The sequence below is a fragment of the Silurus meridionalis genome, chromosome 10 (genome assembly GCF_014805685.1).
Source record: "Silurus meridionalis isolate SWU-2019-XX chromosome 10, ASM1480568v1, whole genome shotgun sequence".
NCBI classification, from domain to species: domain Eukaryota; kingdom Metazoa; phylum Chordata; class Actinopteri; order Siluriformes; family Siluridae; genus Silurus; species Silurus meridionalis.
Genome location: NC_060893.1, coordinates 8,784,368 through 8,810,787, shown reverse-complemented (window position 1 = coordinate 8,810,787; position 26,420 = coordinate 8,784,368). Strand labels below are relative to the sequence as shown.

The 26,420-nt window shown below is 39.5% G+C and overlaps 1 protein-coding gene across 4 annotated transcripts in view; it reads left to right on the top strand.

Annotated features, from left to right (window-relative positions):
- The window catches only part of wwox (WW domain containing oxidoreductase), a 177,627-nt gene that overhangs the window by 93,858 nt on the left and 57,349 nt on the right, over positions 1-26,420 (top strand). Inside the window, exons 9-10 of one of the 4 annotated variants that reach the window (XM_046859325.1) lie at positions 22,358-22,436; positions 22,561-23,323. The exons of the other annotated variants lie outside the window; for them this stretch is intronic. Coding sequence (XP_046715281.1) covers positions 22,358-22,426 — 69 coding nt within the window. The 3' untranslated portion in view covers positions 22,427-22,436; positions 22,561-23,323. Of the gene's footprint in view, positions 1-22,357; positions 22,437-22,560; positions 23,324-26,420 lie in introns of those variants that run through there. 4 annotated transcript variants of the gene reach the window in all.

The window sequence follows — 26,420 nt, the reverse complement described above, 5'->3', positions numbered from 1 at the left end:
CCCCTTCTCCGTTCTACACATTAGAATATGAAAGTGTGTAGGGCCCCGGACTGCTCTGCAGCTGTCCGCAGACGTGCCCTTATGCATAATACATGAGCGGCGCAGCCAGTATGATGCAGGGGGCGAGTGGGATATCCTGGTCTTAGACACATACACGTGCTGTAATGAGGAGGATTTGATTCTTCAAACAGCATATGCACAGGGGAGGAAGTGCTTTTTAACGTGTGGGTGTTTGCACGGACATGTGTGTGTGAGAGAGAACATTTTATTACTTACTAACCTGGTTTGAACATCAGTATATCCCTCAGTACTATGGCTGTATATTTTTTTGTTGTTGATTGGTGCCTCGCTAAAGTTCTAAAGAGTCTTTTCGAAACATCTTAAACACTTTTGCGCCAGTAAATAAACGTATTGTATAGAGGAAGAAAGGGTTTTGCATATGAGCATGTCGTTGCACATAGATGCATATGCTCCCTTGTGTCGGTGATCAGAAGATTATCACCCCCTCGTTTGTCTGTAATATGTAAAACATGAGGCTTTGGGACACCTAAACCCTCTCGGATTGGTACGGTAAGGGAGATGAACAGTGTATATAGAGTGTATTAGCGAGGAGTGTGTCCATGCATCTCGAGGGAACAGAAAAAGGAGCATAAAGAAAAAGATGTAACCGGCTGTAATGCACTCTCTCGCTTGTTCTCGCCATTTATCACTTTGTCTCAGTGTCGCGTGCCGCAGTGCCGAGACCCGTGGCAGGAGACGGCGTCTAGCTGGTGAAGTGTACACTTGGTGTAAAGTGCATACTAGAGTGCAAGAGTGATTGCACTTAGATTAAGGGGGTGATTTGTCATCCCTTTAAACTCCACACCACTTTGGATCTCCATATTTCTGCAGTGTGCATTAGGAGTGGGACAGAAATATCTCAGACTTTTTATTTTTATGATCCAGAATATGAATCACGATGTATTGGGATTCTAACGACTAGTAGCAATGCAATGTAAATGTACATTTTTACTTTAAAGTAACTTTTTTAGTCATTAAAAAAATGTAACACTGAGAAAAAAAACGTTATAAATACATTGTCAAAATACACAATATTGACGAAAGTATTGGGACACCTGTTCCAGCATGACCGTGTGTACAAAGTCAGCTCCATGACGAACTTTGTCCATTGTCCCTATAGTGTATGTATGTGTGTATAGTGCATAATATATATATATGTATATATGTATGTATATATATATATATATATATATATATATATATATATATATATATATATATATATATATGAACTGTCAATCGATTTAAATATTTAATCGTCTTTATTTGTATGATCGTCATGAGTCAACTCTTAATTAATCGCAACTTAATCAACTTAAATTAATACTTTTCAGGCTTTTTAATACTCTTATCAAAATAGGCATGGACAAATATGGATGCTTTATGCAAATGTCTGTTTATTATTAGTGAAGACCAAATATTCTTGTAAATGTTTTAAAGTAAATATGGTGTTTTCAATCACGTAAATCATCAGGACACCAAACGGAACTTTTGCTATGTTTCCACACGGACGATTTAAATTGGCGTTGAAATCGAATAAAAAAATTTCAACAAATGTTTAGTGATTAAAAATGACTTTTCTGTGGAGTTTATTTTTTTTTTATATCTGAGTACTGAAAGGACATAGTGAATAAATGTGTTTTAATTTCGCCTCTTTTATATTTATTAATTTAAATTTTTAATAAAAAGACTTTAATTGCGCTGATAAAATGAGTCGTTAAAATCAATTTTCGTCAACGCGCGTTTGGTTATTGAAATGAATGTTATTCTGGGGCCAGATTTAGGTTAAATCTGCTTTCCTTAGCTGCATCAATGCAAAGTGCTTACAGAGTAAACCATCATTAGTATGTCTGCGTGCATATGTGCATGACAGAGTTTATTCAATTTTAAAATTTAGCATTTTTTGTCCTCCCTCAAGTGAATACTTCAGTGTAATAGTTAATGAGTGTCTGATGCCTGACAGCTGTAATTTTGCAGGTGCTTTGACTCCATAAAAACATGCTTGTGGTCAGGGAGATAAATCGTGGGGTGTAGTGAAAGAAGTGCGTATAATCTCCCGCTATCTAGTGCCTACTTCACGTTTCTTTTTTTCCTCTCCTGCTGTTCAACTGCTCCCTCTCCATCCCAACCCAAAATAATGTATAGCCTTTTAGACAACGACAAAAAAAAGGAAAACTCAATATGAGGAGAACAAGAAATACAACGAGGGATCGGCCTTTGAACGCTTTAAATTGTAAAAGAGGTGAATAGAATGACAGGAGTCTGGCTCGAGTGTGAGAGGCTCCAGGAGTACGGCTTTCAACGAAGGATGAACTATAGAAGACAAAAAGACAGAGACGCTCGTTGTTCTGTGGGCGAAAGAGAGAAGCTAAGCGTGAAAGACTTGAGCTACCTGGGGGAGACTCTCTCTCCTTTTATCTCCCTCGCTTTGCCTCCTTTGCCCTTGGTAATGATGAGGTCACAACTGAATGCTGTCCCACACACTGAACTCACTGAGAATAAAAATATGGCTGAGTGACCGCAGACTGGCTAAACTAGAGCACTTTTGTCTTCTTTAAAAGATTTTTAACTGTAAAAGTGTGTTGTTTTTTTGCTGCCCCTTACACTCTCTGGGCAGTGGGGTTTTAAGAGTTCTTCTGAAGGTCACATTTGTGCTTTAACTCCCTTTTACATCATCCTGTCAAACTCATGCTCCTGGTGATCTGTGTTTTTTTTTCCAGTGCTCTACTCCTGTCTCCTAATTTAGCCTCCTAGCTTAATCCTGCCTTGTCTGAGCCAGTCTTCTTTTTCATTTTCCCTCAACGGGGCACTCAGGCCTGACCCAATCGTGACCCTCTGCCCCTAGGTATTGCTCTTGCAGGCCTCCATCAGACTCAGGACTCGCCTCCGCTTCTGCCCCAGCCGACCCTCACTCACCTGGGCTAAACCTACTGAGGACAGGCCTTACAGCAAGATTAATGAACCATGGAGGGGGAAAAAAATCTGTTTGTTTCTCTCTTTGTCTATGTGCTATTTTTCCAAGTACAGAAATTAAAAGCAAAACGATATATTAAAAAGTAGGTACAAATAATAAACTCACTGGCAACTTGAATACCTGAATATTCATACATTATGCTCTCAGCCAATCATGTGGCAGCAGCTTTGTGTATAAAATGTCCGAGCTTCAGTTAATGTTCACATTAATCTTCAGAATAGGGAAAACCTTGACATGGTTGTTTATTTGTATTTCAGAAACTGCTGATCTTCTGAGATTTACACACACAATAGTCATAATGAATGTTGGGTAAAAGAAATAATATATTTTATCAAATATAAAAAAAATTTGAAAGGTGGTAGCTTAGTGGTAAAGATGTTGGGCTTCTGATCAGAAGGTTGTGAGTTCAAATTCCAGCACCACCAAGTTGCCACTACTGGGCCCTTTAGCACGGCCCTTAACCCTCAACTGCTCCGTTGTACAAATTCGAGAATTGCAAGTCACTCTGGTTAAAAGCGTCCGCTAAATGCCATAAATATAAATGTTTAGTAAGCGACTCCAATAACAACTCTGCTGATCATATACAGCATGTCAAACACCGATGCAGAAAACAGCCGTCGAATCCAAATAAACATGTTGCCTGGTCTTTTAAATAATCTTATCCTGCACATTTATAGCATTTGGCAGACATGAATACATACATTGAGTCAAAATACACAATATGGACAAAAGTATTGGGACACCTGTTTCGGCATGACAGTGTGTACAAAGTCAGCTCCATGAAGAACTTTGGCCATTGTCCCTATAGTGTTTGTATGTGTGTATAGTGCATAATATATATATATATATATATATATATATATATATATATATATATATATATATATATATGAACTGTCAATTGATTAGAATATTTAATCGTCATTATTCGTATGATTGTCATGAGTTATCTCTTAATTAATCGTAACTTAATCACCATAAATTAATACTTTCCAAGCTTTTTAATACTCTTATCGAAATAGGCATGGACAAATATGGATGCTTTATGCAAATGTCTGTTTATTATTAGTGAAGACCAAATATTCTTGTAAATGTTTTAAAGTAAATATGGTGTTTTCAATCACGTAAATCATCAGGACACCAAATGGGACTTTTGCTATGTTTCCACACGGACGGTTTAAATTGCCGTTGAAATCCAATAAAAAAAAAAATGTCAGCAAATGTTTAGTGATTAAAAATGACTTTTCTGTGGAGTTTATTTTCTTTTATATCTAAATACAGAAAGGACATAATGAATAAATGAGTGTTGCACAGTCGAATCCAAAAAACATGTTGCCTGGTCTTTTAAATCATCTTAACCTGCACATTAATAGCATTTGGCACACATGATTATCCCAAACAACTCCCTTTTATTTTTCTCAAATCATTTTTATTTTAAAGGCAATGATTTTGAAGATGGAGTTGTAATCTTACATATTTCGTCTGTATTACATGTTCCAATGAATACAATAAAAAAATGATCGAAGTGAAAGAAAACAGCGGAAAACAACAAACAAGTGAAACATTACAATAACAATTGATGCATTAGTCTGTAGAGTTAAACGTTCACACAGGCTCATGCATGTGCTCAGTAAATATCAGTAGCGAGTTCATCTTCCCAGCCTGACGCAAATGACCTTTACTTAGGAGATAATTGTTCAGTTCTCTGCTTGTGTGATTGTGATCTTTCTTTCTTTCCTCATTCTCTCTATTTCTGTCTCTTCTCTCTCTTTTTTCTCTCTCTCTCTCTTTCTCTCTCTCCCTGAAGACTGCTGGTTCAGCAGTAGGGAGTTTCCATGTAGAGCTGCAAGGTCCTCTCTTCATTTTCAAGGTGTCCCTTTGCCAGGCCCCCTTTTTCAGCCCTTTTTAATGGATTGGCCTTATATACTTTCCAAATGGAGGACTTTCAGCGTTAATTCACACACTGATAAAGATCCTTTTACCTCCTCCTCCTTTTTTTCTTTTTTTCCTTTTTTTTTCTTTTAGAGCTCCACTTCCAGATAGGAAGTACACAAACGAAGGTGAGACTGGGCCTGAATACTCGCTCTGCCCAGACTTAGTCTTGGAAAATAGGTAAAAAAAAATAATAAAAAGGTGAAAAAGAATACATTTAATTGCTTTTCATGTGTTTGAGGCACAACGCAGCGTGACTGTGCGCAGCTGAATGGAGCAGAGAGGATTTTTCTCTCTTTCGGACATCTATAAAAGCAAGAGTGTGTGTGTTAGAGAAGAGAAAATGGAAGACTATTGAAAGCTCTGTTAGGACAGAAGGTTATCTGCTGTTCCTTTAGAGCGACAGGTAACGCTGTCAAAGCTGCCGTCACCTCTGGCCTTCGAATCACGCGCACACACACACACACACACACACACACACACACACACACACGAGTACACACACTCGAACAATACAGTAGAGTTTGCCTCATGGTGCTATGACAGACAGAGAAAAGAGACATCATATTCCTTTCAATGTTTACACAGATTGATATTAAACTTGCCGCGTTGAAACCCAAACATCTTTTTGTTTTCTTCTTTGCCTCCCGATTCCTGTCTCATCTTCCACCGTAAACACAGAATTTTCAATCAATTTGGTGGAGGAAGTCGGCGCATGAGAGAGAAAGCGAGTGAGCGGGAGAGAAGGAGAGATTTGCATAGCTTATTACTTCTCTTGAACATGTATACAATGTTCATAGTTTACAGAGGATCCTCTTCTCGTCCCTCCCTTTCCGCTTTCTCGCGATTCTTTTCAGTGTTTGTGTGCGTTTGATTTCTTTTGAAAACCAGCCCTGTCCTTCCTCTCAGTGTTTATACTATACATATGCAAATGACAAACAAATTCTTTTGTGCCATCCAGCACCGGCTGTGTGTTTTAGAATCCCCCCCCTGCAAAAATTTTACCGACTGATTGCGAGGAAGACTTTCGGAATGATTCCTGAAGCCTGTCTGCTCTGTGTTTTGTTGCTCCGGTTTATTTCTATCTCTTTTCTTTAGATTGTAATGGCAAAGATTAATTCAGCAGGAAAGCTTGCAATGCATTTCTTTGTTGGAAGTTGGAGAAAAGCAAGCACACCGTGTTAAATGCTTTACGGTGGGAGGATGGGGGGGTTTGCTGGGGTGGTTTGGGGGCTATTACTCGGGTCTATAAAATTAATTTTGGTATTTTAAAAAGGGCATGAGGTATGTGTCTGTGCCTTGAGAATCACTGCACGCTTTGCTGTTTTTTTTCTTCTTCCTCGAATTGTACCGCAAAAATGTCTGTCACTTTTGATTAATTTGAAATGCCAGTCATTTTGATTGCCTTTAATATAAAAGTCTGCTTGTTGTGATTTCTTTATATTGGTACATTATGATAAAAATGAAGACTCTCTTTCTCTCTCTCTCTCTCTCTCTCTCTCTCTCTCTCTCTCTCTCTCTCTCTCTCTCTTTCTCTCTTTTAATCTGAAGGCACCAATTCAGCAAACATCACATTTTGCTGTATATTTTTGTGTGTTAAAGCAGTTACCTCTATCTGCCGCATCCCTCTGCCTTGTGACTTTTGTGCCCCGTCCAGGCAGCAGGTTCTCAATCTGTGCTCACCCTGAGCGCTTGACCTGCTTGCCCACTCGAGCGTGCCGCACTTATTGTACGTGCATGTGTACACTTTAGCATTTTTTATATTTTTTTTTAGGGGGAGAAAAAAAAGTGCTCAGATCTTTTGTGGCAGACACAAATGATGCAACATTTGACTTTGCGAGTGCTTACGGAAGTAGTTTCCTTTGAGTTGGCACTTAATTCTGTACATCTGCAGTCTCCTCCCTCACAAAGCAGCACACACACCTGCATGGCACAGGCAAAACCACATGCCACCTTTACGGAGCTTATTCGCATTCTTTATTCGTTGTGTTTTTATTTTCTTAACCAAAGTTTTTTTTGTTAGTTTTTTCTTCCATCACATCATGATTTTCTTTTGCTGTGGCATTAACAGTTGTTTGTTAGCTTTTAGATAATGTTGTGTGTACAATTTGTTTAATATTGGTAATAAAGTACCACATAATCCAATTCAGCACTGTCTATATCCTCTCTCTCTCTCTCTCTCTCTCTCTCTCTCTCTCTCTCTCTCTCTGACACAAATGCACACATTTCATGAAAAACCCTCTATTTATAAAAATGAAAGCGCTTTTGACGTTAGTGGTGATTTAAGATCATGTTTGATGCATATTTAAACAGCTCCGGACATTTCCATTTCTGCCGTACATCCGACTTCATCGCTCTGATTTAATCATGTGTCTAATCACACTGCATATTTAAATAAATGTCTTACATCCACGGTTTTATTCATGGAAAACCCACCTCGCGAGAGACTGTTTCGCCGCCCCCCCCCCCACACGCAACCGTTCTTATAGATAAATGTAAAAAAAAAAACGATATAATGAGATGTGCGACTAATTACCCTGCCATTTAGTGATAATATGGGGCCACTTACAGAACGGTCAATTCTAACGGGGGGGAAAAAACGCTTATAAAATCAAAGCTTTAGATTACAGGCTTCGGATTAAAATTAGAAAGAAGAATGAAAAAAGTACCATAAGCGGATATTCTGTATTATCGGATCTGCTCTGTCTAATAAAGATTTTTTCTTCTTCTCACGTAAACAGGATCGGCGAGCCGTTCTTTACCTTATTGTGCGTGCGCCGCGTGGATTTTGCGAAGTTCTGTTTCGTTTTTATTCGCCTTATTTATGATCTCTGCATGTTTCACTCATTTATAGACCCTCACGCGGAGCTGTATCTTTTAGTGGCACGCAGTAAATAAAGGTGAATATTTATGCGGTGGCATGTTGCCTGGCTGCAGACTTGTGCAGTTTTCACTTGAATCGAAAATTGGAATTCACTGGAATTTACAAACGGTTTGGGATTTAATTCATGGCCTGCCAGCATTTGCATAGAAATAATCTGTACGGAGGTAGATGAGGAGATGAGAGGGCGTGCTTCTTCTGAAAGCCTTTTCTTTAAACCTGCTCTCTGCCTGCTGTTACACCGCGCCAAATTCTTTTCATCTCTCGTGTAATCGTTTGCTTTTAACTTTTATTTTTGTGTCCCCGTAGCAATTATTCGTAATATATATATATATTTTTAAGGGGATATACTTCTTGATTCTATAGTTTATTTATTCCTTATTACTGTGGAGACTCACAAGTATACAGTATCGGTATTGTGCTACTCTACCTGTCTGCCTCTGTGTGTGTGTGTGTGTGTGTGTGTGTGTGTGTGTGTGTGTGTGTGTGTGTGTGTTTGAGAAGCGGAGTTGTTCTTGTATGGTTCATTTTTCTTGCTCAAACTTGGTCATTTCTCTGATTATGTCAGGAGGAACTATTACATTAGAGGAGCATCTGTCTCCGCTTCTGTCTATACAGCAGCCCGTCGATACACTCGAGCGGAGAACGAAGCCATTCACGCGCACTCTGTCACACATATTTGCACACAGCCCATCGACGTTCAAACGTGTTTGATCAATGGGACGAACAACAGACAGAGCATTGTCAATTGTTAGATAGTTTAGATAAGTAAACAGAAGGAGTGCATGTTCAAGTATCTCCAGGGAATTATTTATCATTACACAAATGTGCGTACTATTCATATCTGCCCATATCTTCAATTTACTGCCTCGGACAACCCCGATGCAGGAGTTCTTCTTTGAGGACTTTTTGCTGAATCTTTTTCTCTCTTAATTGTGAGCTAATGTGTCACTGTGCTGCAGGGGTGTAACGGTGCACATGAGCACAAAATCCAAGTCTTGTTTTACTTCCGGAACACAGTTACAATCTTAAGTTCCCTCGTGAACTTTTTTTGTGTGTGTATTGAAATATTTATTTAACATTCAAACCATAATTAAATATTACAAACATGATATTTACATTTTATGGAGAAAAGGAAAGGAAGGAAAGTGGGAAAGAAGGAAGTAAAAAAGGAAGGATGAAAGGAAGGAAGCAATGAAAGAAGGAATCAAAGAAGGATGGAAGGAAGGAATTGAAGAAGAAAGGAAGGAATCAAAGAGGAAAGTAAAAAAGGAAGGAAAGAAAGAATGAAGTTAAGAAGGAAGGAAGAATGGAAGAAATGAAGGAAGGAAGGAAGAAGGAAGGAAGGTAAGAAGGAAAGAAGAAAGGAAAGAAGGAAGGAAAGAAAGAAGGAAAAGGGGAGTGAAGAAAGGAAGGAAGGAAAAAGGGAAGGTAGGAGGAAAGGTTGGAAGGAAAGAAGAAAGTAAAAAGAAAGAAAGAAAGAAGAAAGGAATTTAGGAAGGAATTAAAGAAGGAAGTAAAGAATAAAGAAAGGAAAGAAAGAATGAAGTAAAGAAGGAAGGAAGGAAGAAGGAAGGAAGGAAGGAAGGAAGGAAGGAAGGAAAGAAGAAAGTAAAGAAGGAAGGAAGGAAAGAAAGAAGGAAGGAGGAGTGAAAGAAGGAAGGAAGTAAAGAAGGAAGGAAGGAAAGATGGAAGGAATGAAAAAAGAAGGGAGGAAGGAAAGAAAAAAAAGACATTAGAGCGTAGTGGCACCGTGGCTATCGATCCGTAACGAAAACAGATTTTCCAATAAATGTAAACTATTTAATTACATTTTTCTATTTATTTAATTTTAATAAATCAAGTGAATTTGTGCCAATTTTATTTAATTTTTTTATCCAGGCATTTTGGATAAAATCGTAAAAAAAAAAAAGTGAACTGTTGATGCTCACAAATGTTAATAATTATTACAAATAAAAAAATGATTGTTATTATTTTTAATAACAATAAACGACAGGCAATTTGACCTTTTGCATTACTTCCCCCTTCCTGTACCAAAATTGAACCGAACTGTGGCTTAAAAACCGAGGTACGTCCCAGACCGTCTATTTTGTGTAACGTTCCACCCCCTACTGTGCTGTCATCCACAGCCTTATTTTCAGCTGAAAGGGTAATGAAATAGCAGTGTGATATTGTATTTCACCTCATCGCTTCTGCAGTGTGTCACATCTCACCTGGCACTGAGGGCTGTCTTGAAATGACATCATCAAAATGAGACATAGTGGCCCACGAAGTGCTGTGTGGGTTCCTGATTATAGGCGGGGAGGGAATTTCATGCTAGGTCAAATGGCCCATCTTCTTGCTGTGTCCTGTGTGTGGCTCCATTGACGGAGAAGCTCCAGTCTGTAATTTGCAGAAGGATGGCGCTGCGCTGACTGTCTGACTTTTCCAAATGGCTCCTCTCACCGCCATTGACTCTAATGAAATCGGACTATTAGGGCCACTTGACACCATGCTAATGGTGGTGACTTTCTTTATGGAGTGCTGATAGACACTACAGGATCATAGTACCTAACGTTACACCGGAGACCTCGAATGCACGAACACACACACACAACCTACAAGTCACACTTTCTCTTTCTTTCACGTTTGTTCTATCGCTTTTTTATTTCTCTTTCACATTTATATATATGAGTTAGCAGGGTTCTGGCTTTCTGCCTCTTCTAGAAGTGTGTGTGAGATTTTGCTGTGCTGAGATGCTAAGGATGATTTGGAGCAAGTGAATAAATAATTAGTCAAAGTTCTTCTCTCGTTTGTTCCATCATGTATGTTAAAGCTTTCTGAAACGCTGTGCATGGAGAATCATGCGTGGTGAAAAGTATGTGGACACCGGACCATCACACCCATTTGTACTTCTGGGTAAATAGGCAGAAATCCTCACAGGTGCTCACCGAAATCTGTTAAAAAAATCCTTTGCAGTGGAATGAAGGTTATGATGAGGGAAAAGGAGGGGTTGCATATTGGGTTGATGGTTAGGTGTCTACAAACATTGGACATATAATCTACTGCTTTGAAGTAAATTCTGTTGGATATGAAAACAACATCTTTATACTTACAAGATCAAAAAAATACAACAAAGAGTGCAGTGAAAATTAGGTAATTTAAACTTTGACCACTTGGTTTGTCCTATGTCTTTAAATAGTAAATTGCTGAGGCGATCATTTAGAGATGAACATGAACAGGGGGGATGAATAGTTAGTAATGATAACCATATGTCAGCTCATGGCGAATTGGTGGAGGCCCGGCGAGCCGTCGCTGCTCCTTCCCCATCCCTCAGACTCCAGTGCCCCTGATGTGGAGCTACAGTTAAACCCAGCACCAATTCAACTTCAATTAAAACCACAGTTAACAGCTCGACTTTCACGGCCAGCTCACCGTGGCCCACTTTAGTAGGAGTGCTCATCAAAGTCATGTTGTTCTTTTAATTGCTTGTGTGATTTAATGGGCTCCTGCCTTCCTGCTTTGTAAATCTCCATCTCAATAACTCCTGCACCATATACGAATGGCGGAACAGATTGAATTAAAACAATGAAGGTCTAATAAGATAAAGCACAATCAAAATAGATTAACCTTTCCACACCAGGACCCTTCAGCTCTTTCTTTTCTCCTTCAGCACCATTGCGTGTGTAACCCTCCAAACTTTAATCTTCATTACCTTCTTTGATTTTTTTTTTTTTAAACCGCTAAAGGAAATGCATAATTTACACCCTTTGAAGTTATTCCAGTGATACTGACAACATGTTACCTTTTATCTCAGGACCCCTGGAACATTAAATATTTAGCCATTACTGAACAAAGGACAGGCAAGACCATAAGCTTTTTTACCTCCCTGACTATTTAACATCATATTCTTTACACAAAGCTAGTGTGAATGAATTAACTTTTGAAGGCTGCTTCATACGGCTGAAACCTGTGCTGGTTTCCGACCCCCTCCATCCCGGACAGTACCCTTGAACAAGAGACGGAAAAGTAAAGTGCTCGTGCTAGCAAAAAGCAGCAAGTATTTGTTAGACTTAATGGATAAGTGGCTAAGTATCTCCCTGTTGCGAAGGTAATTCTGCAGAAGATATTCACATCCCGTCATCCTGCTTTAGGTTTTCAAATGAGCCACTGGGTAGAACCATTATATCTGGATTATGTTAAACCCAATGCTGCTGTGGGGTGTATGTGTTTGTTTCTATGTATCGAAGGGGACATGATGATGTCAATGCAGTAGTTCACTTGTGGGGTATAGCTGTATCCGTGAATCGTGCTTTTGATTATAATGGCTTTTTCGTTGCTGAAACGTGTGATGAGAATGCCCAGTGACATTGTACGCCCGTAAGTGATTGCCATAAAAACACACCTTTACTATACCTAACACTGTGCTTTATTCCCAATAAGCTTCTCTCCATCATCAAATCAAGTCACAGACCCAAAAATTGTTGCTGATCCACCGTCATGTATGTTCATATGCCCTATTTCTCCCAGGGGTCTTTAACAGAGTGTTAGAATAACACTTTCTAACAAAGTAGATCTGATGGTACAGTTGTGTGATCTGGTCTATTTCTGTCAGTCTGGCCACAGTGTGAAGGAACCATGAATAATTAAAGACTTCATCTTTCTATCAATCCTGGAATAGAATAGAATAGCATTCACACACAATGTGTGTGAACAATTAGCATAAAGAGTGGTAAAATGGTGTTGCTCCCTCATGGAGTAGCCCTTCAGGGAGTTACTGCACACACATAGTTAAAATGCCTTCGGAAAGAGCATATCGAAACTTTTTGTCTTTTTCAAAGCAATGAAAATATCACAATTGAACCATTGAACATTACACACCCCAATATTGTCCAGTATCTTCAGAAGTTTTTCTTCTAAAGCTTCTCAATAATATAGTAAACACAGCCATATAGATGGACTCTAAATACATCATAGATTTGTAGCACTGCCTTTTTTTTTATACTGAGTTTTTTCAAAGTGGTCCTTCTACTGCTCAACACTATTCCCACAAAAGGTCAACACTTCCCTATACTTGCCCAGTAGAGCTTGGGCATGTCTCATTTTGAGTGGGTGAACAGTTTACAAGAACACTTGAAAATCTTTTTTAATGGTCTCTCCTTCCAGGGCCGATCCATCACTTCTGTATATGCTTTTGCAGCAGCATTTCTGGCTCAGCTTCACCTCTCGAGTGATCACAAGAGCCCTTTATTAACAATATTCTGAATTCCTCCTTAGTTTACTAGAACATGGTCCAGCCAGACTTTTACTCTGCAGTGGTAGTTAGAATGAACCTAACCTTCTGAAGCTGTCAAGCAAACCAGGTAAATCTGATGCCCTCTGAGATGATCCCATCTTATCAATAAATGTTCATCAGTTACATCTCTAATCCTCTCTTTACCCCAGTGTCTAAAACATGTCTAACAACACAATCACATAATCAATCCATTTTGACCCAAGGCGGGTTTTTTCACTGTCTACTTATGAGAAACCTTGTTTATGAGCAAAGTGTTATTGATAATCTGTGGCTTGCACTGAAGTCTACTAGTAGGTTCAGAATCCAGATGATTGTTTTTCCCAATCATTCCGCTGCCAGTATATGCAAAATTCCCTGCTTTGTTTTTGAATCGGAACTGTGTGCTGATGTTTATTATTACACAGAATATATCTTTCTATGTCAAATGTTGATTCAGGCTCTATCAGAAGAAATAAATATTAGATTCAATTCAATTCAATTGAACTTAATTGCCATTGTGCAGAGTACAAGTACAAAATGAGATTGGATGTTTGTAATGTTTGCATCGTGGGTAACAATGTAAGTGAACAGTATGGAGATATGTTAATGTACAGTGCAGCCTTCATGTGTAGTGTCAAGTTGACTGAGTTGGATATAGTGATCATCGTTTATCGATAGAGTTCAGAAAACTGACAGCTGAGGGAAAGAAACAGTTCCTGAGTCTGCTGGTGTGACAGCAAATGCTCCTATACCATCTTCCAGATGGGAGAGGGGGTAAACAATCTATGGTTGGGGTGAGAGGTGTCTTTGATAATGTTTCTCCCCCTTCGTAGGCAGTGTTTGTGGTACAGTATAGGTCTTGAGCAGCTGAACACCAGTGATGTGTTGGCAGTTTTCACCACCTGTTAGAGGGCATTCTGATCTGAGACGTACAGTTGCTGTACCACACTGTGATGCAGTGAAATCAATGTCCACATTCAGTTGTAAGGGTCTGGTTTGTCTACCACATCACTCTGATCTTACTGACACATCACACCTTTTGTCCTGCAAATAGTGAGTCCATAAGATAGCTCCATGTGGCCATTTTGGGCTAAGCTCTACCAACTATTGTGAGTGGCCTGCAGGCTGCTACCATTACCCACATGACTAGCTTCAGGAGTGGATCCTGGTAACCCTATTAGTTGTAGGGTTACACTTAGAATGCTCCACAGAAGTCTTTATCATGAGTGGATCCACTGAGGATCATGAAACCATCTAAGATCTGAACATGTGGTGTTCTGCATGTTCTTCCTGTGTCCATGTGGTTTTCCTAGTTCCATAGTTCTCCAATTAGCTTTTACTTCCCAAAAACATCCACTAGGTTTTACTCCTATTCCAGGCAAATTCCTCAGATTGCTAGGGGATATTCCCAAGAGAACTATGAGACAGACGTGCCAACATTTTCACTTTTAGCACTTATGGTCTTTGACCAGTATTCATGACAGGTTCCTGTGTTGTGCTTTGTGTTTCGGGATCAGCTCTGAATTCCCCCTGACTCTGACCACGATAAAGCAGTTACTGAGGTTCAGTGAATGAATGAATGTTTTTGATGAATATTTACAGTAAATGAGAATCGCACTAGAGACTAATGCTACACTAAGCCTTCACGTCTGTCCGTCTCACTCGATCTCTTCTTTTGCTCTTTCTGTTTCTTTCTCCCTAATGCCTCATTAGAAGCTGTCTCTATATGCACATTCATTTATAATGCTGCATATGCCTATCCTCAGGCGCTGCATTTTTCTGCTCTCAATAGTGCATTGATTTCCTGTATGACTTCATCTGCCTAATACCCGTTGGCTCCAGGCTCCGAAACACACACACATACACACAGACACACACACACACACACACACAAAACTCAGATTTTGTACATTTGCATGCTTTTAAAGATTCAACAGCTCGCTTGTTGAAATAAATATGATTTGTTTAAAGAAAAACTCTTCAATGTTTACCATGTAAAATGGCAGCTGTGTTAATATATAGGTAATAAATCCTTGTTGCTGAAGTGTCCGGTGATGAGTATGCACGAAGCATAAACGGCACTATAAAGTGGATGCCATTGCTCAATAGCAAGGGGCAAGGTGGAACTTTTCCTAATGAATGAACTGACGTTTCCTTGTGGCCCAGTAAATTCATCAGACCCCTCTCTTTCTTCATTACACCGCAGCGAGAACTGCCAATGAAAATGCTACCATCCATTTATTACCTCTGTGTGAGTCGCTTCCGGAGTACATTCCAGCCTCATATCTTCAGAAAGACAGAATTCCCAGCTAAGTTTGGTATATGAAGTGGTAAAAAAGTTTCAGGACTATCTTTATTTACAAGAAAGAACTTTATTTATTTTATATTATACACACTATCACCTTAAAAATAGTAGCAATACAGTGATCCCAGCATTCCTGCTAGTTCTGGAATGCATCTTGGAAGTCTAAACAGACTTGCACAGCTCGTGATGTGCAAAAAACGATGTCTTTAGGCACATTTATAAAGGTCAGTGCTCCCTGTGACTGCGTGTGCAGCCTCATGCTGCCATCTGTTGGCGTGTCACAAAACTGGTCTCGAAACTTTTTGATAGCACCTCATAAGAAGTAGTAAACCAGGAAGAAAAAAATGGGATTTGCAGTTTGTCTTTGCGTGACATAGAAAAACGTGGTAAATAGACAAGAACTGTAATGACAAACTGAAATAATGGTGTTAGAGCGCTCTTCCAGCACAGAACCTGTACATCTCCTTATTGAGGCCTGCACCTTTCTCCCAAACTTCCAGTTTTGGCTGCCTCTAGGCAGATGTTGTCATGTCTTTAATAGATAAACATATGTTTTAATATTACACGAACATGTTCCTTTTCTGCCTTAAAGCAGGACATGACTGCGTCTGTATACAAAAAAACTTCTCTCTCCATGTTTACTGATTACTCATGCTCCATATGAAGGGTGTTTCCATCAGGTAGTGTGGCAGCTTCTCCCCTGCAGCCAAGCTATTATTATCCTCATAATAAGCCTTTTTATTTTTTGAAGTGATGAGTGGTGTGTTTTTTTTCTCTCTTTTTTTCTTGTGTATGATTAAATTCGATCTTTTAAGTATCACTGGATTCAAAGAGGCCTTTCGCCTATGTCGCTTCTAAAACCTGTTTCTGGAACAAAGACCAGCATCCTATACTTCCATGTGAGTGTTCTGCTCTGAGTAAGCGAGTGACGGTGATAGAGAGTGAGAATAGAGCTTAACCACTAATCTCTGATCAGTTCCACTCATTTTCATAGTTGTACCTACACATTAACGTTAATATAAATGAAAACTGTCAATCGATTAAAATATTTCATTGCGATTAATCGCATGATTGTCACGTTTACTCGCGATTAATCGCAACTTAATCGCGCGTTTATATCTGTTGTAAATGTACCTTGAATTAATACTTTTCAGGTTTTTAATACTCTAATCAACATGCGCATGGACAAATATGGATGCTTTATGCAAATGTATGTTTAGTATTACTGAAACCACCCTAAACATAGATCATAAAAAACTTAGATATATTTCAAAGAAGGTACACATTTTTTAAAGCACTTGTTCATGTCCATCAAACATATGGATAAAAGAACTTAGAAGAACCAGGTTTCCATTACGGCCTTTTCTTAACACTAAACCAGTTCCTTAAACAGACAAGTTTTACAGTATTGTTTATTGCATATATTCAGATAACAGGGCAGTTCATAAAAATACTAATAAATACTGTAAATGTTTTAAAGTAATTATTGTTTTTTAAATTACGTAAAATTAAAAGTCTTTCCACACAGATGGTTTTAAATGCCAGGTCTGTGCATCATGCCGGATTTCGGTGCCTGATTTTGAGACTTTGCGTATCAGTAAAACAAATAAAATTATGGATTAAAAAATATTTTTTTATTATAATTTTTTTAAAAGGATGTCGTGAATAAATGTGTGTCGCGTTGAAGGTTTGAATTTCACGTCCTTCACATTTATTTATATTTTTCATTAAAATGGTCAAACAAAAACGCATAGTCGCACGTTAATAAAATGAAGTGCAGTTAAAATAAATTTGTGTTAACACGTTATTCACGTGTTCATCTCGACAGCCCGACTACAAATGCAAATCATTTTCGAGTTCTATAATCTTTTAACATTGGAAAATTTGCTTTGTGTTGTTTTTTTAACCAGAGATTTCATCCTTGCACCAAACTTAATGCAATGAAACGGAAAACAATTGGATTTTATTGCTAGTTTGTTTCGTTGGTAAGATAATGGAGTACTTGAGCATGGACATCTCCACTGGAAATGTGTAGACCACGTACACACCCCTAACCAAAAATGGCTTTTTCATTAGTCGGACCCAACTAGCCAAGAGACTAATTACCATTTTATCATTCTGCTTGTCCTCCATCTGCCTAATAATTTCTGAATCAGTCTTGCTTTGATGTCCCAATTTTGTATTTAAAATAGTGTGCGAAATTGATTACACCCCCTCCCAAACCCAGACTTGGATACGGTAAATTAAGGGTATTTCACTATAAGAAAAAGAAAAGTTCAAATTTTGGCTAAGCTTTGGTTGTTTGTCTGTGTTTAAACATATTTTGTTTTAGAGACCATGTTTGCAGCTGACAGTACTGATTATCCTGAGGGGGTTTCCTCCCACACACGGTCTGGGCTCGGTTACAACTTTGGCAGATTTGAGGCCCACTCTCAAATGGCACATTTCCTGGACATCAGACTAAAAGCCATGGCAGGCGTTCTGAGGGCTGTCTTGATATGAGAAAAGCCCATTGGTTAGGTTAAAGAGCGTTTTTCATCTCTAGTCTATCGCATGTAATCTCTAGCACACATCGACTATTTCAAACATTTAGTGCAATTGCATTGTGACGATTTATGGATCTTAATTTCAGTGTTCTCTGTTTACATCCTAATGCAGGGAGCCAGTAAATGAGTGAGTGTCCACATTTGAGCGGGTCTATCTCTTGAGTTGGCAGGTTAGCATTTTCTGCAGGCGAGGACGCCAGGGCTGGTCCCCTCTGCCTGACTTATGGCTGTAGGATCACACTCTCACTGGGCCTGTGAGGGCACATTGGCACCGGTTTCAAAATTATACAGTGTAAAACTATCATCATGTATTTTCATAAAGATGAAATATTGCTATCTTTGCTCACTTACAAGGGTTTTTATTAATGACGGGCTGTCAGGACGGAGAAGCCCTGCATATTCGCATATTAAACAGGCAGGAACAGAAATGCTTCTTTTATTGCCTCCAGATATAAATCAGCGTAACATGTCGCCTCATCATTTACTCTCCCCCCAGCCAAGTCCTCTCTTATTTAAATGAATTGGTGGAGAGCTTTGATTGGCTGGGTGGCATGCCGGCAGGTTTAGGCAGGGTGATGGGGGGTGACACTGGAGCTGTTTAAATTGATATACTGTTTTTCTATTAAAATGCATCAGGCTTCCTACTCTGGCCATTTCTTGCTCATTCTCCCGCTGCTCCTTAGACACCCTTCCAGTGTCATCTGGACACTTTAAAGTATGACTTCCTTTAAATAATGTTTCAGAATGATTTTTGAAGCCATTTATTGTTTAAAGTTAAGCTCGTACAAAATCGAGCTAAACTTCACATGCCTTTAATTGAAAACCTTAGGTTTTGTTCACTAGCGCAGGACGCAATTTTTCCCCTCCTGTCTGTGTGTTCAGACAGTTTAAGCATGATGAAGCAGCCCACAGGTGTTGTACATCATGCCCATGTGTAGTCTTGTTGGGTTGTCTTGGCTTTCCCCAAACCCCTCCTCTTTGCAGTTACAGACGTACGTTATTATGTACAATATTCGGTGCAGTCATAAAGCACTGTTATTAATAGTGTGCTTTTACCCTCAATCGCTTGACTTTATTAATGACGCTTTTCATTTAAATCCATCAAATCTGGTGAGAAGCACTATTATTTTTTTCTTTGCTGGTGTGGGGCTAACACTTAAGAGTCACAGCCATTTATCTTGTGACCTAGAATAGATTTAATTACCAGCGCCTCACACTGGAGGAGTGCTGGGGCACTGACTGCATTACATCTCTGGGAGAGTTAACTGAACCAGTTGGTTGAAGTGTTTTTTTTTTTTTTGTTTGTTTTTTTTTTTCAGACTAACCCAGATGCTGTGTGCTAAAGCGTAAGAAACCAGTCGCAATTATAATCTTATATATATATATATATATATATATATATATATATATATATATATATATATATATATATATATATCTTTTTGGTTCCCAGAAAAGAATCGGATTATTTTTAAACATAAAAATGCACATCTTTCGCATTACCTTTGCTTTACCTTGCATTTCTGTTTCACCAGCAAAAGACAAATCATTTGTGTGACTTGCAGGAGGGAAGTGGTAACTCGGTGGTTATGACATTTAGATCAGAAGGTTGTGAGTTCAAATCCCAGCACCATCTAGCTGCCACTGCTGGGCCCTTGAGCAAGATCTTTAACCGCCTTGAACTATTCAGGATAAAAAATTAGACACTAATAATTGTGAATAAGGAAGTCTGCCCAATGCTGTATATGGTTGGTGGTGTGACTACCTTTTAATTGTCAAACAAAAGTAAATAAATAAAAATAGTTTTTAGTAGTAAAAGTGTAGAAGTGTTTAAAATCTCTGTTACTTTCTTCCGAACTTCAATTATCTCTTTAATCTGTTTATACACATTTAATCAGAGAATGAGAAGTACACAAACCATGTTCTTGAATTAAAGTAGAGAGACAGTAGGTAAAATATTGCTCCAGTAAAAGTAAAACAATCTATTAAAAGAATGATATCAATGATACACTGAAATCTATTAAAATTATCATGAGCCCAAAACCTTCTTTTTAACTATTTCAATAAAATTGTTGTGGCAAGTTAAAGTCAGGAGTTTCTTCCATCATTTATTCCTCTCAAAATGTTGCTGAAATGTGTGTTGGTGATAAATAGACACCACCAAACAGCAATCAAAACAAGTTCAAATCCCTGATTGGTGGTCTGCTGTGTGTTTGACCAGATAAGTTTTTATCCGCTCATAAATAAAAAGGAACGACTGATTTTGCAAAATGTAGTTGAGTAAAAATTAAGATGTTTGACTTTGAAATGTAGTGAAGTTAAAGTAAAAGTCTCCTCAAATGGAAAAACCTTCATTTACAGATATGCAAAAAACTTAACAGTACTTAAGTACAAAATTACATTTACTTCGTTATTGTCCAACACTGAATATATGAGCAGATCAGTGAAACCGAGGTTCTGAATTTTTCTTCCACTTTTGCACATAAAACAGTAAATGGAAACTAATTTTAGGTGGGAAATAAAGTTGTATGTGGGGGAGTGGATCATATATACAATAGGACTGGTTTGTGGAAACTTAATGGTTTGTATCACTTCACTGTGCCAGAACGCATGCTAGAGTTAAGATAGGGTTAGAGTTCCTATTGCAGATTTCACAACTACATTCTGGGGATCCATTTCAAAGTAGAATAACATGATTGAAGAAAATCAAAACAGAGTTTTTGTAAAAGTTAGATCCATATCATTCCAAATCTGGAACAAAAACAATCGAGACAGTGCTCGATCTCTATTCATCTCTCTCCCACCATGGCCCAAGCTGCTCTAATAAGACATGATAACCGCATTCCCTTCACATAAATGAATGAAGAGGTGCTCAGTATGCGTTTACACTCTTTACACGACATCACAGTTCTCTTCTCCGCGAGTCTCAGAGAATCAAAAGCAGCAGAATCTTCCCCCTGACAACCCCCTGCCCCCACCCACCGCTGCTTTTTTGTACTCTAAAGTGTTGGTGCAATTGGAGCTCTGTGAAATGATATTAATCTGGACTGCCGTCTCCTTTCATTTAGTGCACCCTCCACCCCAGAGAGAGGTGGTGTGCCCAGAGACTTCATAAATGTACACTGAAACAGGAACACATTTCCACCCTGCATTTGAAAAATCCAGGCCTTTTTCGCAGTTGAGCAGGAGCGAACTGGCTGCCCTGGATTGTTTGTTTTTAATAAAGACAAGGAGGAGAAAGGCAGCAAATGGGGAGCAGTCTTCCAAGAAGTCGAGAGGAGCAGTGGGAATTTGGGAATGTGGTGGAAGATGGAAAGGGAGTACGGGAGAGCTGGGGGTTTTGAAATGGCTATACCTCACCGGGGCACAGGGTTCCGTCATGGGTTAGAAGGAGGGATGTGATGGCTTTCTTTCGTTTGCCTTCATTTCTGTGTGCACTCCTCCACTCTATCTAGCCGTGCCTCAAGAGGAGGCTTCTATCTCATTTCAAGACTGGGGAGCCCAGTGTATCCGTGTGTGAGAAAGAGTCTGTGTGCACACGTTCCGTTCGCCCACTCTTTCAGAAAAAGGCTTTCATTTTCGTTCTTTTTATCCCTCTCTCTTATTGCTCTCCAGCCCCGAGTCCCAAGTGGGGGCGGATGGAGGGAGAGACCAGGAATGAGTGCTTTATTACCTCTCTCAACAACCAGCTCTCCCAACGGTGCCTCTCCATTGCTTGTTTCGCTCTTTCTTATTCCCTCCCTCTCTCCTCTTTGCCGTACCTCCGACTCGTTTTGATGGCCAGACTTGTGTTTGTTGAGTGGCAGAGAGATGGACTCCCCGAGCCCCATGTTAAAATGCCACTGGGATCGAGGATCTCTTTCGCAGCACTCGGCTGCACAGAGCCCGAGTGCTCTTTTAATCATATCTTTAGCGCTGATAATGACATGTTTGTGTTATTGTCCCGATATGGGGGTTGCTCAAGCCTGCGGCTCTGGCTGCTGAAAAACAAGGCCGTTCATTTTGTGGCTATTGAGTGTCTGCGCTGAGCCGGAGCGAGCTGTGCAGCCAGCGGGAAAAAGAGTACGCACTCAAACGGCTTCATTTCAGAACCTGACATGTTCTATACGACACGCTCCGCTCTGCTCCAGAACGCTGCACAGATTGATTTCTGTTTTCTTTTTTTTTTTTTTTGCCTTAACAGGGAAATGAAAGTAATATCATTACTGTTTACTTTAATAGCTGCTTTTGTGGAGGTATTTGTTTCATTCATTATACTTCATGGATTTTCTTTTTTAAATCATTAAGTAATGGTGGCTCCATCATGTGCCAGGATTGTGGTCTTTAATTACAAGCTAATGCGTACATTATGACTATTCCCCTCCTCCGAACTAAAGGCACCGATTCTTGCTTTCTTTATACCTAGATGTACCTGATAGTTCATGGAGTCATGCTGGTAACTCATGGAAGTCTGTATACTGTGTTTTTTAATTAACTGAATGTGGGTAAGTAAAAAAAAAAAATGTGCAAACTTAATTAAAAATCATACCAGTAAAACAGCAATAATACACCATTACTTTACATTTCCTTTCCAAGCTAAACCCTTATACCGCCTGTATGTCGTTACAGCTGCTCTCTAACCATATCGATCTGTGATCTGTGTGGGTTTGCCAATTATTGTTCCAGTTGGATGGTCCGTGTGTGTGTGGGAGAAGATGCAGTTAACAGTGCTGTGCTCGTCATTTAGCCTAACATCTTAATTCCTCTCAACAAGAAATGGCAACTCACTCACCTGGAAAAAAACACCATTAGCTCCAATGTAGCAATCGGACTGTGTCTGTGTGTGTGTGTGTGTGTGTGTGTGTGTGTGTGTGTGTGTGTGTGTGTGTGTGTGTGTGTGTGTGTGTTTGTGTGTGTCACACACGCATCTAAGAGAGGGCTGAAGGTCATTAGACTCAAACTGGATCCAGGTCACGGGGTGCCTGTAAATCCAAGGCCAACAGGCTCGATAAGCACACAGTTCCCTCTCTATCTCCCTCGCTGCATTTGAACCATTCATCACTGACACCCTCTCTCTGCTTGCACTCTAATAGACTCTACTCCCACTGTTCTAATGGAGTTCCTCTAGTCATACCGTTCTAATAGATTAACTATATTCACACTAACCTGTGCTGCCTGGCACTGAAACACTCTTTCTAGTTTAATCTATTTATTGCTTTACTAGTAAACATGCCTGCTTTACCTCACTGGCTCGAAATGGCTCGTCTTTTTGTCCTGATACTAAAAGGAAGACTCTGGAAAAAGGATGTGGTGTGTTAGTGAATCACAGTTTTTGGGGTGCATAAACTTGTGTGTAAGAGCTAGAAATTATAATAAATTACATTAATCATCACTGATGTGATATTCGATTCAGATTGCATTGATTTGTTCTGCAGATGCTTTCCATGACTTGAGGTAGTATACAATCCAGACAAAGGCAGTAAAAAGGGGGGTATTGGGGGTGTCAAATCATCTAAAGCTGGCCAACAGAAAGTGGCAGAGGCCGAGCTGTGGCATTAGGCTGTTGTAGCAGGCACTGAGCTGCTGTACTACTGATCAGAATGTCATGAGTTCAATTAGGAACTCTCTTTAACGATCTTGCACTATTTCCGTCAATCTTTGGCATCCCCTTTGTGAAAATGTACAAATGTTCCTTTTGATTATGTTGGCCATCACAGCCCATAACCAATAAGATTTGATTATATTCGGTATTAAGTTTTGGTGAGAGCATGAGTTTAAACCCTGACACTGCCATTGCTGCTCAAGAGCTTGAGCCCGAAAGAGCAAAATTGCTTTATGGGTGGTAAAGATGGTACTATTTTCTCCCATGCTAAGAGAGATGTTAGGTAAAGGTGTAAGAGTAGAGTACCTGAGAATCATACTTGAGTAAATGTATAGATACCTTTATCCAAAACTCTATTACAAGTTAAAAGTCACCAATTCCAATATGAATTGCGTGAAAGTGTTAGAGTATCTGATTTAAACAGTACTTAGAATAGAATAGCCTTTATTTGTCACATATACATTACAGCACAGTGACATTTTGTTCTTCGCATATCCCAGCTTGCTTGGAAGCTGGGGTCAGAGCGCAGGGTCGGCCATGATACGGCGCCCCTGGAGCACAGAGGGTTAAGGGCCTTGCTCAAGGGCCCAAGAGTGGCAGTTTGGCAATACCGGGGCTTGAACCCCCGACCTTCCGATCAGTAACCCAGCACCTTAACCACTGGAGCTACCACTCCCCCTACTTATGTATTTTACTCATATTGAATGTAGGCCCAATGCACTAGTCCTCAACACCAAGACACATGTTAGTGAAAATCCAAGAACAGTTGATTTGTGATGTTTTATTTCCTATAAAACAAATCGAAATTGTACACTTCAACACGGCTTTAACCATCAACACAACATGCCAAAGTGAAACAAAGATCAAACAAGTCGGTCAGAAAAATAGTAGTAAAAAAAAAAAGTAGTAAAGCAATCTTTCAAAAAAGCAATCTTTCAAAAAAGGGATCGGATAAAATTACAGTATCATGTCACAAAGTAGAAGAACCATCAGTATTCAATGGACAAATACAACGGCGATGGCGATATCTGCTTATATCTTTGATAGTCAGTAAAACTAGAAAGTAAACTAGGAACTTAATAAACTAGAAAGTAACCAAAAAAAAAAGACAACTAAAGTAACGAAGTACATTTACAAATACTTTACACCACTGGATTTCTCACAGCAATTATGTTACACTCCCAAGTTGGTAGCTGCTATGCAATAGGGGAAACTAAGTACAGTAATACTTCGGTACTCGTCGGCTGCGGAACTCATTAAAATTCGGTACTATTACAACTGAAAAAGTTTTGGCACTCATCGCGTGCTCGGATTTAAACACCGACTCTCGTGATAAAACTCGTGAGCGCTTCAGTTTTGCAGTAAAACAGATGCCTGTTTTATGTTCGCTCGTGAACAGTGCCCTCCAAAGCACTCTCCCTTGTGCTTTCTGTGCAATTTAAGTGAAATTTGAGCTTTTATCATGGCTCCTAAAGTGAAATTCTGAGCAACCTGTAATCATTTTCTTTATTCCTTATACAGTACAGTACTGCATAAAAAAAATATAAAAAATTGCTCAGCATCGTTACAAGTTACTGAACGAATTACGGACCAGTACCGAGGTATTACAGTATTAGATATGAATTAACAAATGACCAGATTGGGAGGAAACGGGTGAGAATAAATAAAAGATGCACATGGCTCCAGAAGTGTAAGAACCAAAGCCTTGTCAGCCGCCAGACTGGTTGATCTCTAACAGGGCATTCGGTGAAAGGAAAGAAATTGTTCACTTGAAGACTGAAATGCGCTCAATGAAAACTGGAGACAAGGGAGAACGCTCTTTAGTTCTCTGATCGTAACGGCTTGAATGTATTGATATTGTGAGAGCAGAGATGAGTGTGGGGGAGATGGTCTACATGAGATGTCTGGGGAAGAGGTTTAGAGGCTGGCTGAGGATGCAGATGGAAGAAACATGGAGGAAGGATTTAAGGAGTTACAGTAGCATATTTATTTGGAGTGGAACTTTCTAGTGCGAGGACTTTGGAAGAGGATGTTGTGTACATGGTGTAGGCTCAGTGACAAAGATCTTTCTAGTGTGTTTGTACATAGATGTGGCATTGAAAGTCATTGGAAATTCACATCCATCTAATAATCACTATTCTCTATACACTGCACAACTTCAATAATGGAATTCTCCTGTTACAGAAGAAAGAGGATCTTCTTAAATTGTTACAAGACTCTGCAATTGTCTTGATGTTTATTCATCTTTTTTTTTTTCTAATTGTTTTTGTTCATAACCAAGGCTGCACCAAAGCCTTTTAGTCCACTGCTCACAGCTTCATGTGAAATGCCCTCTGGGAAACCTGATTCTAATATGGCTAAATATTATGAGAAGGGAGGGTGTGATTGTGATTGCTTGTGCAAATGTAGTCCAACCCCCAAAGCACGTAGGTGTTTATTTTTTTGTATATGTTTAGAAAATCTTTTTTTCCCCCTTTACCTTTCTCTGGCACACCTGATGAAAGGCAGAGTGTGCGTGGGTTTCGCTGTGGACAAGCAGCTCGTGACCTGGGTGACTGGACCTTACCTCAGTTGTGCTCGGGGTCTTTTTGATTGACTCTTTGACAAGCTCTCCTTGCCCTCTCTCCCCAGGCCTCGGCCGGCTCCCCACACTGAATTATTAACTAGAGTCCCTCTTCTCTTCTCCCACCATAACTGTCCTTCACCCTTCACCCCCACTGGGAGATCTGTATGTGTGTGGGTGTGTGAGAGAGAGGGAGAGAAACAATGGCATCGTCTCTGACTTTAGGTTACCTTAACGAAACAATTAGCAGACAACAGAGACCATGCTGTTTTTACTGAGTGACCTGAAAATGTCAAACTGCTGTACACTGGAAAAGGGGAGTAG